This window comes from Varanus komodoensis, unplaced genomic scaffold, assembly GCF_004798865.1.
Source record: "Varanus komodoensis strain SLA01 unplaced genomic scaffold, ASM479886v1 scaffold1, whole genome shotgun sequence".
Taxonomy (NCBI): Eukaryota; Metazoa; Chordata; class Lepidosauria; order Squamata; family Varanidae; genus Varanus; species Varanus komodoensis.
Genome location: NW_025335268.1, coordinates 106,094,550 through 106,111,587, shown reverse-complemented (window position 1 = coordinate 106,111,587; position 17,038 = coordinate 106,094,550). Strand labels below are relative to the sequence as shown.

General features: G+C 41.0%; 1 protein-coding gene across 1 annotated transcript in view; it reads right to left on the bottom strand.

The window, feature by feature from the left end:
- Window positions 1-4,808: 4,808 nt before the first annotated feature.
- LOC123024108 (pancreatic lipase-related protein 2-like) overlaps window positions 4,809-17,038 on the bottom strand; it is a 19,116-nt gene continuing 6,886 nt past the window's right edge. The window contains exons 4-9 of the mRNA XM_044431474.1: window positions 14,775-14,883; window positions 13,618-13,737; window positions 13,418-13,540; window positions 11,430-11,492; window positions 7,058-7,169; window positions 4,809-4,830 (exon numbers count right to left, since the gene is read on the bottom strand). Coding sequence (XP_044287409.1) covers window positions 4,809-4,830; window positions 7,058-7,169; window positions 11,430-11,492; window positions 13,418-13,540; window positions 13,618-13,737; window positions 14,775-14,883 — 549 coding nt within the window. The remainder of the gene's footprint in view (window positions 4,831-7,057; window positions 7,170-11,429; window positions 11,493-13,417; window positions 13,541-13,617; window positions 13,738-14,774; window positions 14,884-17,038) is intronic.

Here is a 17,038-nt window from a genome sequence, read left to right as displayed (position 1 = left end):
TTATTTTATTATTAATCTGTTCTGTTTCTTCCTTTCTACCAAGATTGGCATCCAAGGTAGCGTACCAAATTAAAATGGGTGTGTGCATGTGTGTGTAAGAATCATAAAAATCGGGGAGGCTCATCCTGGTCCCAAGATGTACAAGGCTTTTTGTGTCATAATCAACACTTTAAATTCTACCTGGAAACAGACCAATAGTTGGTGAAACTGTTGTAATGAAGGAGTCCTGAGCTCCCTATAACTAGCTACAATGAGCAGGCTGACAACAGCATTCTGGACCAGCTGAAGTTTTTGAACAGTTCTCAAAGACAACCCCAGGTAGAACATTCATTTGTTAGATTTATATGAAAGAACTCAAAGCAGCTTACATAATTCTCTTCCTCCTGTTTTTAATCTTATCCCTACAACAACAACACCGTGAGGTAGGGATGAGTGCTCAAGCAGTCCAAATGGAGTCCAACAGTTTCATGTATACATTAAATAGCATGGAGAATAAATGGAGTCCAGAAGTCCAGTGGTTTCACATATATATTATATAGCATAGAGAATAGGATAAGATCCCACAGACCAATGGCTGCAAGGTCAAATAGAAATCACCCAGCAGCACCTCCTGAGATGGTCTCTTGATGAGGAACAGAACCACGGTATAACAGTGCTTTCCAGGAGACCATGGTTGATGGTATCAAGGGGAACCCAAGGCCAGCAGATCTAACAGAGACCCTCTCTCAGTCTCTGCCTGTAAATAGGCCTGAAGCCAGCATGAAATGGAGTTAGAGCTAGATTTCCAAGTAAGCAAATTAGTAGTTGAATCATGGCACAAGCTTTTATGCGCCAGAATTCACATGGGCATTATTTACAATAGGCATTTTTACAAGCACTGTAATGTCTGACTCACATGACGCTCACCTCAATCCATCCTCTTGATGCTCTTTCTGATATTTTGTCATGGCTTTTTTCAGACCAGTTATACCATGGCTTTTGAAGTATGCTGCCTTTTTATCTATCATCTATCAATCATCTACCTATTGTGCATACTAAACTTGCTGTGCTGTTCTGAGGCCAGAAGTCACAGCATCAGTAGACCAGTACGACTGAGGAAGGGCCCACTTGTTGCTTTGGCAAAAGAACAGCAGGTCTGAGAGCCTTCAGTTGCTTTCCCGCCTTCCTTATGGCTTCTCTCTCACTTCTTTCTCTCTGACTTGTCCAGTGAGCTAGGCAGCAAACACAATGCTGTTTTTATCTTGTCCTATGGCAAAATACGGGTTATGTTTTTTCATACCTGAGGACACATGTAAGTAACTCATATTATCACATTGGCTTAGCATGTGCTCCAACTGTGATCCATGCTTTTTTCATAAATACCAAGACTCTGCTCCCTTTTAAACAGAAGGGCATCTAGTGTAGGTCTCCCTTTGGTCAGATGCATGAAGCAAACACTTAAGCTGGCAAGTTTATACTCCCTGAAAATGTTGTTTACAAAGGGAATCCCTTTCTGCAGTAACCCCTTTGACCACCCAAGCTGCTCCTTAAAGTCAAGGGATCCACAGGAACACTTTGTCACACAATTCAAGGGATTCATGCAAGCAGTTTTGCAGCAGGAAAGTGCTTTCTGCTCACATCTATGGGGTAGGCACTATACCCGTTTTTCCACTGCCTGAAAACACCACTATATTTATTAGTGAAGTAAAACATTTGAAATAGTGACAAACAGGTCATTTCCTCCCACATTCAGTTTTAAAAAAAAACCTCTCAGGTATTCCCCATCCTTTTTTCTTCTTTTTCTGAAGAATCATGTGAATCTTGGTACATATTTATTATTATTATTATTATTATTATTATTATTATTATTATTATTACTATAACATTTCTCCCATGCCGAGTTTGAAAGGTGATGCAAAGGGCTGGTAAGCAGGCTTGGGACCATCTTGTCAGTTGTCCCACACCATGGGGCCAAATTCAAATCATCATCATTCCTCTATTCCCTAAAGCTGCATTCAGCCCAACTGGCTTTGCTCAATTGTCTTTCTATAGTGTGCTTGAATAGATGTTTAAAGACATGTTTAAAAGAAGTTTTCCACAGGCATTTCTGGAAACTGTGTGTGCGCACATAAGTGTAAATGACTGAATTCACAGCCTTTTGATCCTGTAGTTCCAAAGATATTCCTAGACTAGTTCAAACCAGAATGCAGAATTTCAACACCGTGAACCCTTTACCTTATGTGCAGTCCTTATATAGGTCAAAACAGACATTACTTTAAAAGTGTGTGAAGCAGCTACCTTTTTTTCTGCTTTTTACTGCAGAGCAAGTATATTCCTCCCTCCACCCTCCCACTGCACCTGGATCCAAGTGTGGAGTATAGGGATTTTAAAGATCCAGACTGGGGTTCTTGTAGTTGGTCTAAAGCAGGGATCGGCAACCTTTAACACTCAAAGAGCCATTTGGACCCGTTTCCCACACAAAAGAAAACACCGGGAGCCGCAAAACCCTTTTGACATCTAAAATGAAGATAACACTGCATATATCTTTTCTATCTTAATACTATGTATATCTTCATTATGATTTAGCTGCAGCTCTTGTTCAGTCACTAAAAACTTATTTTTAATCTTACATTATAAACTAGTAGGACTCCTTTCATATATTTTGAATAGGAGAACAGCTTCCTGAAGAGTCAAAGTCAGTGCTAAAGGGCTGCATGTATTAAACAGCAAACCCCATCAGTTCGTCAGCAGTAAAAGCAAATGAATCTACCCACGTATCATTAAACGTTTGGTTTTCTTCAGAAACTTTTCTTTTCTTTATCCATGGTTGGCGGGGGGCGGGGAGTGTTCAGTAAATCTGCGAGGATCCGCAGGCAGATATAGGTGTGTTTAGTGACTGATCAACAGATAAACAGTCAAGTGCTGTGAATTGTGCCAGGTCCCAAGCGCAGCTTTTAACATTCAGATGAAGGAGATTACACTGAGACAAAGAGAATCCTTTCAGCAGGGTTCATGTAACATGAGAGCCTGCAGGAAGCTTGTTTAGCAGAGGAATGTAGCGAGTTACTTAACTAACTGATTTACTTAACTAGCTAGCGCTGCGTTCCTGAGTGGAGCTTCGAGCAGATCAGCGGCTGTGCCTGCGCGTGTTTTGAGCGACGGAGTGAAAATGAAAAGAAGGTGCAGCCACTCAGCATACACTTAAAGTCGTGCCTGTTTTGGCTGTGCATCTTATACCACAGGAAAGTCTTGTAAAAAAATGAACCTTGTGTTAGCAGCTGTGTATGTGTTTTATCATTTTTATTTTACATTTAATTAAATTTTCCCTTTATCATCAGTGTTATTATTAGTTTCCACCCTTAGTGCCAATGGCAGGCTATATATTGAATAAATCACACCATTAATGAAATAATCCAAAACAGAGTTTACTAGCCACATTATGTGACTCGTGAATAAACCATCCATTATGGGATGCTGCTTGCAGCTTGGGACTGGAGAAACAGAGGGGCGGATGGAGCTGTTATGCATATGGTAAGTTGCACTAGAAAGGTGGTGAGTTGTACTTGGCTTAATGGCTAATACGTTAGTAGCCTCTATAAAATCAAACAAATCCATATTGATTCAGCTGAGGAAGCACTATGCAGTCTTATATATTAGCTGTATGGATGCCAGCAGTGACTTGCACTGTTTCATCCAAAGCAGACTCTCACAGCCGGCAAATAGGGCACAGCTGGCTTTTCTTATCCCCAGATACCTACCCCAAGATCATCCTTTTTTCTTTTCAGGGGAGGTTGGTGGCTCCTGGCCCAGTAGGCCCCATGGTGGTGAATGCATTTTGGGAATGGAGTTCAGTACCATGAATAACTCCTATTAAACTGAAAAGAACATCTGGAATGGATGAGGAACCCCACTGACCAGGAGTCACCAGCCTTCTGTTTCTTGGCTGCTAAGGTCTGGCATGTGAGTCTTCGAGCAGCTCTGACTTACCCTGTCTGCTAGTCCAATGGAAATGCCTCCACGCAGCTGCATCCTGATCTAAGCGTAAAGCTTGCTGGTGTACTCTTGAGCTAACTTAGCTAAGGATGAGCTTTCTTAGTGCATGGGTCGTGGGATCAGATTAAGCACATTTTATCCTTAAGATTCTGGCTGTAGGTGGGGATATCATCTTTAAAAAAAGCCCAACTTACCATCAATAAAGGAAAATTAATTTATTGACATCAATACTGGAAAATTAATTTAATCTGCACTCTCTGCTTACTGCTGGTGAAAAATGTTAACATTGCATGTATGTTTCAGCAAGGTGGTAATTTTTGCCAAACTTCAGGCTGGACATCTTTAATGCCACAAAATACAGATCTGGAAACAAAACACAGATATTAATATTCTTCAGAACAGTTGAGTTAAAGCATGCATTCTTGTATACATTTTCTCATAAGTTGTGCATTTTTGTGCACATTTTCCCCACTGTATGCTTTATATGTGTATTATTTGATCTCATAACTATATCACAAAATTTGGAGAAGGATAATTGTGTTCCAGTCTGCTTGTTTGTTCAGGAAGTGCAAGTCATGCCGGTTTGAATGAAAATATGAACACAAGAAATGTCTCTACCATCTGTAACAGCAGGTTACCAGCAAGCAGGGAAAAAGGAACAGGGAAGACACAGGGGGCTGCCTCAGCTTTAATAAGTTACATGAAAACGTTTCTGCGACTATAAATAGGTATGAAATCTTCGGAATGAATTGACTCTAAGTCAGAAAGCAGTTACAAAAGAGGTAAATATGTAAAACAGTTCAACTCAAATGAACAGAATTCAAGCAGACATATGCTCAAATTTCTGTACTGGCATACCTGTAGGAATAGAGAAAAACATAGTGAAACTAGCACCTTCCAGAAATAAAAGTACAATAGTGCTTGCAGTTTGGAGGGCGGTATCCCACCTGGATTGTGTTACCCACGGTGGACCCGTAATTCATTCCATTTTGTCATATGATGACAAGCCCCTAGCCCTGTATCTGCAACGGGCAGCCTTGGGCAGCCTTCTTGGGTGGGCACTCATTGCTGCTGTCTGCCCTGCTCAGTATTTTACCATCTCCCACAATACTTGGAGCACCCAAAAAGGTGTAACTCTCAAGTCTCCTGGGAAATTTAGAATAATGGCATGAGAATGCCTTCAGCTGCTTTTGGGTAAGCCTGGAAAGGTATGAACAGCCAGGATGGCTGACACTTTGCCAAAGGTCCTTCATACTAGAACCTTTCATTCCATCATATCTGGACATATCTTTTTCACCAATTTCAAAAATACAGTAAATACTTACTTCTGGTCATTTTTTCCATATACTATAGTGACTTCTTGGGCTCTTACATAACCAGTAAGTTCCCAATCTGGATGCTTTGTTCACTGAAATTCAACTGCTATAAAATTTCCAGAAATATCTACGTTCAGAAATCTTGCATATCTATGGCTTGGGTAAAAGAATCCACTGCAAAGGAGTAAGGTAAGCCAAAACAAATTGTTACCAAAATAAAAAGCATATGGATATTTTCTGTCAGTAATCTAGTTTGATTCAAAACTAGCATTCTATGAAAAATTAGGGTAAAAGAAATATAATTTCTTTGGGGATAATTTTCTCCCCCTAATGCACGTGTGCACACACAAACTTTAAGCTGCAGTTGTAGTTTATTTAAGCTAGAAATTCTTAGGTGTGGTCTCTCTCACGCACTGTGTCTGTCTTTCTGCCTATCCTAACTGCAAGTTGCTGTTTTTTGCCAACCTTATCCCCAAACCTAATTTGTCACTTCAGAGGCCATCCACATCCATTAGGACTATGAAAATTATTTTGTCAGATACTGGACTCTAAACCCGAAGATTGTTTTGGCTGTACTCCTACACACATGGGAGTAGTCCCATTGAACTCAATGACAGTGCAATTAGATTGCATAGGATTGCATTTAATTATTTAAGCATTAATTCTGTGTACCTGGTGAGAAACCCAAGAATGTATAAGCTGTTACTTTATTTGTGGGTGGTCCTTTTCTTTCTGCATGGGATCACCCAAGTCAGGTATTAAAGAGAATAATGTACATATTCCCAATCATGTTTTTGGTCCTTGAACTAAAATTGGGGAGGCAATTAAATTAAGTTTTCAAACAGATTACAGGATTAATTTTATGGACTTTCAAGAAGGTGCACCATATGGAAGCAGTTTTGGATATGGAAGTATAATTGTCTTTAGGCTTCTGTTGCAAATCTAGTAAGTACAGCAAACCCCATACAAAGACTCCATACATTTGTGCCAACACGTTCCATTTAGCATAACTTCCATAGAAGGATGCCCTTCTCCGGGAACCCTCTGTGAATGATATTAAGAGGGTGAGTACCTGGAGGAGGGCTTTCTCTGCGGTGGCGCCCCATCTATGGAATGCGCTCCCCAGAGAGGTCCGTCAGGTGCCGTCATTATTTGTTTTTCGGCGCCAGGCTACAACCTTTTTATTTAAAACTTATTTTAATTGCTAAATTATTGAATTAATTAGGATTTTGAAATTAGCCAAGAATGCACTGGGGGGTTTTACATGTTTTTTCTTTTAAATTATATTATTATTATTATTTATGTATGTTTTTATGTATTTTTTGTGAGCCACCCCAAGGCTTTGTTGCAATGGGGGCGGCATAGAAATGTTTTAAATAAATAAATAACTTCTAAACTACAAAGGAAGTTGTTTTATGCTACAATACTACACCTATTACATAGAAGTTAAACCCCTCCAAAAATAATAGTACTCATGTTGTGATAAACCTATGCACACTTTTTTGGTATCTCATTGAACTTCACATGAGTTGCTCCTGAATATATACATTTAGAAATATCAATCTTCTGTAAAAACATTCCTGGATACCCACAGCTGTCCAGGTATTTTCACTACTGATATAGTGAATTACAAGTATTTCCATTCCAGTACAACAGAAGGTTAGATTGGGTGCACCTTTAGTGATTTCAGTCCCAATGTAAATACAAGTAAGATGAAAAACACATGGAAACTATCCTTTACAGGTAGTTTCTAGTGATGTTAAACCCACCTGGCAACTGGGTACTGCCTTCTGACATTGTTATTTCCAGTGAAGGCTAAAGTTATATTTCCTCTCAATGTTGGTGTTCCAATCAGTTTCACAGACACATGTATCCTCCAGCCTATGAAGGATCATAAGAAAATTAGTTCTATGTTGAATACAGAAAAAATAATAATCTGAAAGAAAAAGCTCATCTTTTAGTGCAGATATATTACTCTCTTTCTCACATAGCTTTTCAACTGTACTGTTTTGGAGTACCTGAATGCAACCTTCCCTCTAATTCCACTTAATGGAATTGTATCCTAGGACACTGTTTTAACTAGAGTTCTGTGGAACCACCATTTACTAAACCAGTGCAAATGGGTTAGCATTTCTGAGCGCTTTGCAGAGTTTCTGCAAAGGTTGCATCACTTTTAAGTAAGTAAGTTTGTGTGTGTGCGTTGTGTGTGGGGGGGTACATTTACCATTGATGAAGTGGCCAAATAGTCTTTACATCTTAAAAAAAATTGGGGAAGTCAAGATACTTCCTTCAGTGGTGGCGGCTGGTGATACTAAAATTGTTTTACAAATAGCAATGGATACATCTCTGAGTGACGATACAGCATCATTCCCACTGCCAAGACAAGATCAGGAACAGATTGCGGTAGGCATGACCATGAAGTATTCATATCAACAATCAAAATCAAGCTGTAAATATTAACCAACAGAAGCATAGTACCAAAAATACAAATTAATGACATTCAAATAAATGTCAAAATATTTATAACGTAATATTTCTGCAGAATTTAAATTCCACATGTAGAACAGATTCACATGATTGAACTCAACTGACTAAGCAGCAAAAACAAAACAAAACAGTGGGCTGAAACCAGAGAGCTTTTTAGGGAAGATTAAAAAAAGACGATTCCTGTAGCAAAAAGAAATAATTGCTATAGCCAGGGGAAAAGCAAAAACAAAGGATGAAGAAATAGAGTCAGGACCCTCAATGCAACTTTCCAGTGACTATCAAGTAGAAAAAAGAACTATACCAACAGGGGAATATACTATCTGACCAGGATAAACTAAAGATAATGTGGAAACAATATAAGGAAAAACTATACAAGGGTGATAGGCTTCTTCAAAGAGGAATTCTGGGAGGAAGAACCTGCAGTATTAGAAAGTGAAGTGAAAGCTGTTCTGAAAGTACTTGGAAGGAATAAGCACCCAGAGTAGGTAAGTAACAACTGCAATATTTCAAGCTGCAGAGACTGAATCAGTCCAGCTCCTAAAAGTAATATGCCAACAAATGTGACAAATAAAACAATGGCCCACAGGCTGGAAAGGTTCAATATACATTCCAGTCCCAAAGAGAGGAAATTCTAGGGAATACAGCAAGTAGAGGACTAATTTACCACATAAAATGATGCTCAGGGTGCTAGAATGAAAAAATGTATCCTCTGTGGAGCAAGAAATGCCTAAGGTTCAAACTGGATTCTGAAAAGATGAGGCACTTCAGATAATATTACAAATATACGTTGGCTACTGAAGTACACCAAAGAATTCAGAAGAAGATGATGAAACTATGCTTTATGGACCACATGAAAAGCTATGGATGGTTCTGAAAGAAATGGATATCCTCAGCACTTGTTTGTCCTGATGCACAACCCATATCAAGGACAAGAAACTACTGGTAGGACAGAATATGGATGAACAGAATGGTTTCCTATAGGCAAAGGTGACAGACAAGAGTGCATTTTCTCTGTCTGTACACAGAGTATAAGGGAAAGAAAATTAGTATCAAACAAGGAAGGAGTGTAAATTGGCAGAAGATATATCGATAATTTAAGATATGCAGATGATATCCTATTACTGGCAGAAATCAGCAGCAAATTGAAATGACCCCTGGTAAAAGTGAAAGAATTACAAAAACAGGACTGCAGTTGCACATTCAGAACAACAACAACACCCTCATGTCTACAGAAGAATTAAAGAACTTTCCTGTCAACAATGGAGAAATTGAAAGTGTAAAAAGTTTTGCATACCTCGAAGCAATCATCAGTTAAGAGACTGCAGTGAAGAAATTAGAATACTGAGATTTGGAAATACAGCAATGAAGGAACTAGATCACCAAGTATACAGATGTTTCACTGGAGGCCTGATCTTACACACCATTGTATTCCTGTTTGCTATGCAGGGTTGGAAAGCTGGACAGTGAAGAAAGTTGACAGGAAGAAAATGGATACATTTGAGAGCTGGAGGAGAGCTTTGTAAATACTCCAGACTGACAGAAGGACAAATAAGTGAGTCCTAGAGCATAGCAAGCCAGAACTTCCACTGGGAGTAAAATTGACAGAACTGAAGCTGTCATACTTTGGGAACATCTTAAGAAGGCTAAACTCACGAAGTCAATTACACTAGGGCAAGTTGAAGGAGGGGAAGACCAAATCTGAAATAGACTGATTCCATAAAGAAAGTCACATCCTTGCATTTAAGATGCTGTGCAGGGTTATCCAGGACAGGATATTTTGGAGGGAATTCATTTATGATGTCAACATAACTTGCAGATGACTTGATGGCATATGACAATAAGCCCTTGTTGAATATGAATGTGTGTTTTAAGAAAAAGACAGGAAGAGACACCTCATTATATTGTAACTACACCATCCATGCAAAAGTTCTTCCCTTCCCACCATACACCTGGATATTACCACTCTCCTCAGAAACTTCAGAACACTTATATAACCTCCAGGTTACCCCTCAAACCTATTGCTGGTGCTATATTTGATCCAGTTCAAGGTTTTTTTTTAACTAGATCACAGCCAAACAGTAAACCTTATACAAAACACAACTCCAATTTCTAATGCAATTACAAGACAATGTCTCCCCTTACTTGTCATTTTTCTAAGCTAAACAATCCCTGTTCCTCATACAGGTGTTACTCCAACCACTTCGTCATTTTAGTTACTTTTCTCTGCACTTTTTCCAACTCAGGGAGTTTTTTGGTATGATGACCAGAACTGTATACAATATTCTAAGTGCTATTGCACCAAAGATTTGTATAAGGAGAATACAGTCTCAGCAGTTTTATTTTCAATTCCTTTGCTAATTATGCCTGACATGGAGTTTGCCTTCTTCACAGGAGCTGAGCACCAGGTCAGCATTTTCACTGAGCTGTCCACCCCCTTCCTCTGATATTGCTTTCTTCTTCAGTCAGTCCTAGCTCAGTTCCCATCAGCTTATGCTTAAGGTTGGGCTATTCTGCCCCAGCAGGCCTTACTTTACACTTGCTTACACTGAACTACATCTGCCATTTTGATGCCCATTCTCCCAGCTTGGCGAGATCCCTTTGGAATACTTCACAATCCCTTTGGTTTTAACCACTAAATAGTTTGGTGTCATCAGCAGACTTGGCCACCTCACTGCTTATTCCTGATTCCAGATCATTTATGAATATGTTGAAAAGCACTAGTCCTAATACAGAACCCTGTGTGACTGCACCTTTTATATCCCTCAACTGGGAGAAATGTCCATTTATTCCCACTCTCTGCTTTCTGTTTCTCAACCAGTTACTGACTCATAAGAGGATCTCTGTTGCATTCCATGGCTGCTAAATTTGCTCAGCAATCTTTGGTGAGGGACTTTGTTGAAAGACTTTTGGAAGGGTCTATTAGATTGCCCTGTCCGTGTGTTTATTAACACTCTCAAAAAATTCTAATAGGTTCTTTAGAGCCAGAGTCTATCAGGGCCAATTGTCTAATTGGACCAGATGAAAATGAATCAGACAGAGAGCAGGGATCAAATCCTGAAGGACTTAGGGTTAGATGGCTGGTGCAGCTAGACAGATTGCTTGTCACATCACTGGCAAATGGACTATGTGCCACTGCAAACTTCACAGAATAAGGGCACAGTTCTGTGCATATTTTATTTTTATTTTATTTTATTTTTTGTATTTTTTGTGAGCCGCTCCGAGGCTTTGTTGCGATGGGGGTGGCATAGAAATGTTTTAAATAAATAAATAAATAAATAAATAAATAAATAAATAAATAAATATTTAAACAAAAAATCAAGCTGCATAGGATTGTACCTTAAATCTCTTTGTACTTGTGATGAGCTACTACAGAGGGCTAGCTTTTGTGTACATCACCCCTTCTGGCACGTGTTTTGCATATTTACAAACAGACTTCCCATGATGAACAGATTTCAGCAGATCTTGCCCACCTGGTTGCTTCAGAAACATCAGCTCAAGCATAGAGTAGCCAATATGTCCATTGACTGAAGTGATGGGTGTTACGATCCAACACATCTGGAAGGTACCAGGCTGAGGAAGGTTGGACTACAGGACTCATCTTTAGAATTAAATTGACATTTAAATGATATTTAAGCAAAATAAATTAGCACTTACGAGCAAATGGTGAGAAGGCACCTGTGTTTAAATAATACACTTGGTGCACCTCTTTTGTTTTATCTGCAAAATAATCAGCATAGTGACCCATCATTGGACAGCCTTCCTTTTGGCATGGAAAACATTTCCCCTAAGAATAGATATAAATTATATACACATACAAATATGTTATTTATTAGTTCTTTATTTGCACCGATGTGCCATAAACTGAAATATTCTGTTTCATTCAGTTTCCTCAAAGCCTGTATTTCCTTATGCCTTTTTATGCTTTAGTGTGCACCATCCTTCACAGTCCAGTATGGCTACCCATAACCCTTCAAGCACACAGGATTACAGGTAGCCAGTGGGGGAAGGTATGTGGAGGCAAAGGTCACTGGCACAATCCTCCCATCTTAGATGGCTGATTTTGGCTATCTCAGTCTTGGGCTTCAGGACATGAGCGGAGCCTCAAACACTGCCAGGTATATTATATGCTGGTAGAATCTAACTCTTCATCTCCACATCCTGCAAAACTCTGGCTTCAAGGTCTATGTTCCAATTGGCACACTTCTTTCCACACTCACTGTGAGGCCAGAGGGAGGGTGCTTCAATTTGTAGTCCCAGACCTGACCTCCAAGGGCATTAGCAAGTTCAGAGATGGGATTCCAATTTCTCTTATGGCCACTGGGACTCTAACAGCCATAAGATAGTGCCTCATTTAAGTAATATAGATTGATTGGTTTAGCAAGCATGTAAATCATATCTGCTTGTGATACTCACTGATATAAAGTCCTTGAAAGTATTACACTGGTATCCAAGAAATCCATCAGGTATATAAATACTTTCCATATAATAATGTAAGCTTCGCTTATGTGAGCATCGAGCTGATTTAGAAGACCCAATTTCTGGGGAAAAAATCCCAAATTATTATTTTCATTTGGGCAGCCAATTAAATAAATGTTTTAATTAATTCAATCAATGACTTCAATTGGATGGTGATGATTAGCATCATCAACCTCTTATTCAACAACCACCAGCACAGAAAAGGCTCTCTGGGTCCCGTGCAAAGATTAAGAGTGCCTCTGCCCTCCAGTTTACAATCTAAATAGCAAATCAACAGAAAAAGCAACAGGAAGGAAGATGGAGAAAGCAAATGCAAGCAGTGTTTCCTCATTACTAAGTTCTTGTTATTTCTGACAAAGAGGGTTTCTCCTTGAAGTTGCTCCTTCTCCAGCTGATGGATGGATTGAGCAGAGTGGCCTTCTTCTTGCCATGATGCTTTTCCTGGGATTCAGGGGAGCAACCTTCTGGCAGATTTGTATATTACTAAAATGTCAAAAAGGTGCCCTTCTGAAGAGATGGAAGGAGAACCTGAACTGGACAAAAAGTATAATTTTGCCCACACCACAAACCTAAATCTCTGAGATTGTCCTTGGAACCTTGGGGAAGCAGCTGGCATGTCTCCTTCCCCACTGGTTGTGGAGGAGGCAGGTGTTCTGAGCCTGAAGTCCCAGTCCCAATCTTGGAGCTAGTTTCCAAGGTCAGTGCCCAGGCTCCAAATAATCGGATGGTTGTTTAGATGTTGCCTGGAGGTCTTAGAATTGCACTGCTTGGTTGCAATCCTATACTTAGTTACTCAGGAACAGGAGCAACTGTCCTCAGTGAGGTTTACTTCTAGACACTGTGCTTAATATACTGAAGATGCTACATACAGGTGCCAAAATGTATACGCATTTTAAGAGGTTATCTATGTATTACTTCTCAAATTTGAATTGAATTAACAGTAGCAATGTGTAGGGACTGCAGGTGGCGCAGTGGTTTAAACCGCTGTGCTGCTGGGCTGGTTGATCGAAAGGTCACTGGTTGGATTCTGCACAACGGAGTGAGGTAGCAAAAGATGACAATCAAATGCATGCTAGTGTCGCCATACAACAGTTTTTAATACAGTTTTCTTCCTTTCTTAACATGTGCATACATTTTTGGCACCCTCTGTATATGATTATGTTTACCTCTCATAGCTCCACTGATATTGCACAACTTAGATGACTGGGGAAACTTTTTGCAGCCTGGCATTCTCTCTCCCCCATTTGGATAAAAATCAAGATGGCCACAGGGTTCAATGATTCCACGGGCTGAAATACAAATAAGATGAAGTTAAATATTCACATATCTATTGTCACATACAAGATTGCTCTACTGGAAAACTCACCAAAATCAAAAAACAGATGGCCAGCATTGGTGTGAATTACATCAACAAATGTTGCATCTGATGGATCTAGTCTGACTTCAGGAGGTGTGTTATGGAATAAAGGCCCAGCTGGATCCAAACCTGAACAAACAGAAATGGTTGTTCTGAGCTCCTGGATATAGAAAAGTATTTCCCATGCATACTATATTTAAAGTAAAATGGACTTTATAGTACAATGTACGCAAACTACTGGTGGCAGCAGAAAAATGGGATGTGGTACAGGGAGAGATTGGGGTGGAGCCATACAGAAGGGGCAAAGTGTAATTCTGGAAAAGGCTATCTTGTATGGCAAGTAAACAGCAAATGGTTTGCATCTTTAAACCTGCAACACCACAACACAAAATAAAATAGCTTACGATTTTCATAAAACTACAGAATATGCATTTATCACCCTCAACATGGTCAGAAGCATCCTTGTGCCAGAGATCCCAGGAACCCATGACAGTTTCCAATCTCAAAGCACAGTCCACTGTTTATTTAAATAAGTATACTCCAATATTTATTAATATTAAAAAGCATGCTGACTCTTAGAAAAAAAGCCTTTCTTTCAGATAAAGACCAGAGTTCAGCAATTGGGGAGCAGGGGGCGAGAGCCGTACTCCTCTACTCCAGCTTCTCTCTGCCTCTGCCTTGTTTTCTGGGAGGATCTACATCAGTTCTCCCTGGTGTGAAAGCATTGCATCATAGGTTGTTAATATTACTATTATTGCATGGTTAGAACTTCTCCTTCCTGTTCTCAGAGCTCATTTCATTTAGCCTGACACATCCTGGCACATCTGCATGCAACCACCACCACCCAACCCACATAGATCAAAACATACAGATTGTATGGAGAGATTTGTTTACACCACTCAGTACAGTAGCTCATGGATTCACCTCTCTGAGTTCAAATTTAAAGAGTGGTCATGTGGAATTTTTTTAGGAATGGTACTGTTTCTGTACCATAATTCAGGAACTAGTTTTGTCTAGAAAACTCTTATGAGAATGGATTCAGTCAGTCATATGAATGTTTCCCATACCAGTAGATTTTTAATAGTTAAATCCCCACCCATCAAATTATGTTGCTCATAAATTTTTATGTCAGAAGTTTTCATAAGTTTTGTCTCGGACTGTGCAACCTGTTATTCTGGTGAGGCCCCGTTTCCTTCTTCCAGCTTCCCCTCCAGCATGAGCCCCAAGACTATGCCCAATAATATGCACATTGGAAGGGGAGTATCCACAGTTTTTCTGTAGAAAAAGAAAAAAATGGATGGGAATGTTCAATACTCTGAACAAGGATATAACTAACAGTCAGGAAACGAGAGTAACAGCAGCAAGGGTCACATCTGCAATCACTCCAGGCCTGTAATTGTACATACCCTTCTTGAACTCTGCGGAATTATAAAGTTGCATAGGACTGGGCAGAAAGCAATTCATCATTAAAAAAAAACCCAGCCAAGAGTCTTGTGAAATCCTAAAGGCTAACAAATTTATTCCAGCATAAGCTTTCATGGACTCTTTCTTGCTTTTGCTACAGTTGTCTAACACTGGAAATCATAAGCTGGCGTATTTCCAATTGTGTACTCACTAACTGGTTCTTATTAACTGAATCTACTTGGCGTTGGGTGACCGAGACAGACTGGGGATTCTGTTGGTGTACCGTGCACCCTTCTGCCCAACAGACTCCCTGCCTGAGCTGATGGAGATCGTCTCGGATTTGGTCTTGAAGACTCCCAGGATGTTGGTCCTGGGGCACTTCAATCTCCACGCCGAGACGGTTCTGACCGGGGCGGCTCAGGACTTCATGGCCTCCATGGCGGCCATGGGGCTGTCTCAACACGTCATTGGCCTGACCCATGAATGTGGACACACTCTGGACCTGGTTTTCTCGACAGGGCAGGAAGAGGGTGATCTGAGGGTGAGGAACTTGTGTCTGACACCCCTGTCATGGTCAGATCACTTCCTTGTGAGGGTTGAGCTTGAGAGCGGCCTTTCCCTCTGCAAGGGTGTGGACCCGATTGTGCTGGTCTGCCCCCAGAGCCGGATGGATCCGGATGGATTCCTGAAGGCCCTGGAGGATTTCCTGGCTGATAAGGCTGGTGCTCCTGTTGATGCCTTGGTCGAACTATGGAATGGGGAAATGACCAGGACTATTGACACGATCACTCCTAAGCATCCTCCCCCACCTGGCAGAGCCCATTAATCCCCTTGGTATACACCTGAATTACGGGCGATGAAGCAGGTTGGGAGTGATAGGTGTAGAGTGTAGGTGTAGGTGGAGGAAATCACAGAATGAATCTGACCAAACACACTTGAGAGCCCATTATTGGGCCTATGCTGTGGCAGTGAGGGCGGCAAAGAAGAAATTCTTCTCTGCTTCCATTGCCTCCTCACAATGCTGTCCGGCAGAGCTCTTTTGGGTGGTACAGGGGCTGGTACACCCGGGCCCAAAGAAAGATCTTGTACCATCCTCGAAGGCCCGCTGTGATGACTTCGCCAAGCATTTTAGGGAGAAAATCACTCAGATTCATCACGAGCTGGACTCTACTAGTGAATCAGATTCTACTGAGGAGGTGCCAATGTTACCGTCTGGTCCACAATTGATGGATGAGTTCCAGTTGTTGTGGCCTGATGTGGACAAGGTGCTTGGACAAGTACGTCCTACCACCTACTTACTGGACCCGTGCCCATCTTGGCTACTCAAGAAAGCCAAGGACGGGATTGGGACCTGGATCTTGGAGGTAGTCAATGCCTGTCCCTTTAAAGGAGGCGTACCTGTCTCTTTAAAGGAGGTGGTAGTCTGGCCAGTTCTAAAGAAGGCATCCCTGGATCCTGAGATGGCTGCCAATTATAGACCGGTGGCCAACATCCCATTCTTGGGCAAGATGTTAGAGCGCGTGGTGGCGGGACAACTCCAAGCACTCTTGGATGAAACTGATTATCTGGACCCATTTCAGTCCGGCTTCAGACCTGGGTATGGTACTGAATCTGCCTTGGTCACCCTGTACGATGACCTGTGCAGGGAGAGGGACGGGGAGTGCGTCCCTCTTGGTTCTCCTGGACCTCTCAGTGGCTTTCGATACCATCAACCATGGTATCCTTCTGGATAGGCTAGCGGGATTGGGGGTTGGAGGCACTGCTTTGCAGTGGTTCTGCTCCTATCTCAATGGCCGATTCCAGAAGGTGGTGCTGGGGCCATGGCAGCTATGCCATGGAGTTCCACAGGGGTCCATTTTGTCCCCCTTGCTATTTAACATCTACATGAAACTGCTGGGAGAGGTCATTAGGAGGTGTGGGCTGTGGAATCATCAGTATGCTGATGATACCCAGCTCTACCTCTCATTCTCAACTAATCCAGGTGAGGCGGTGGCTGTACTGAACCGGTGCCTGGCCGAGGTAATGG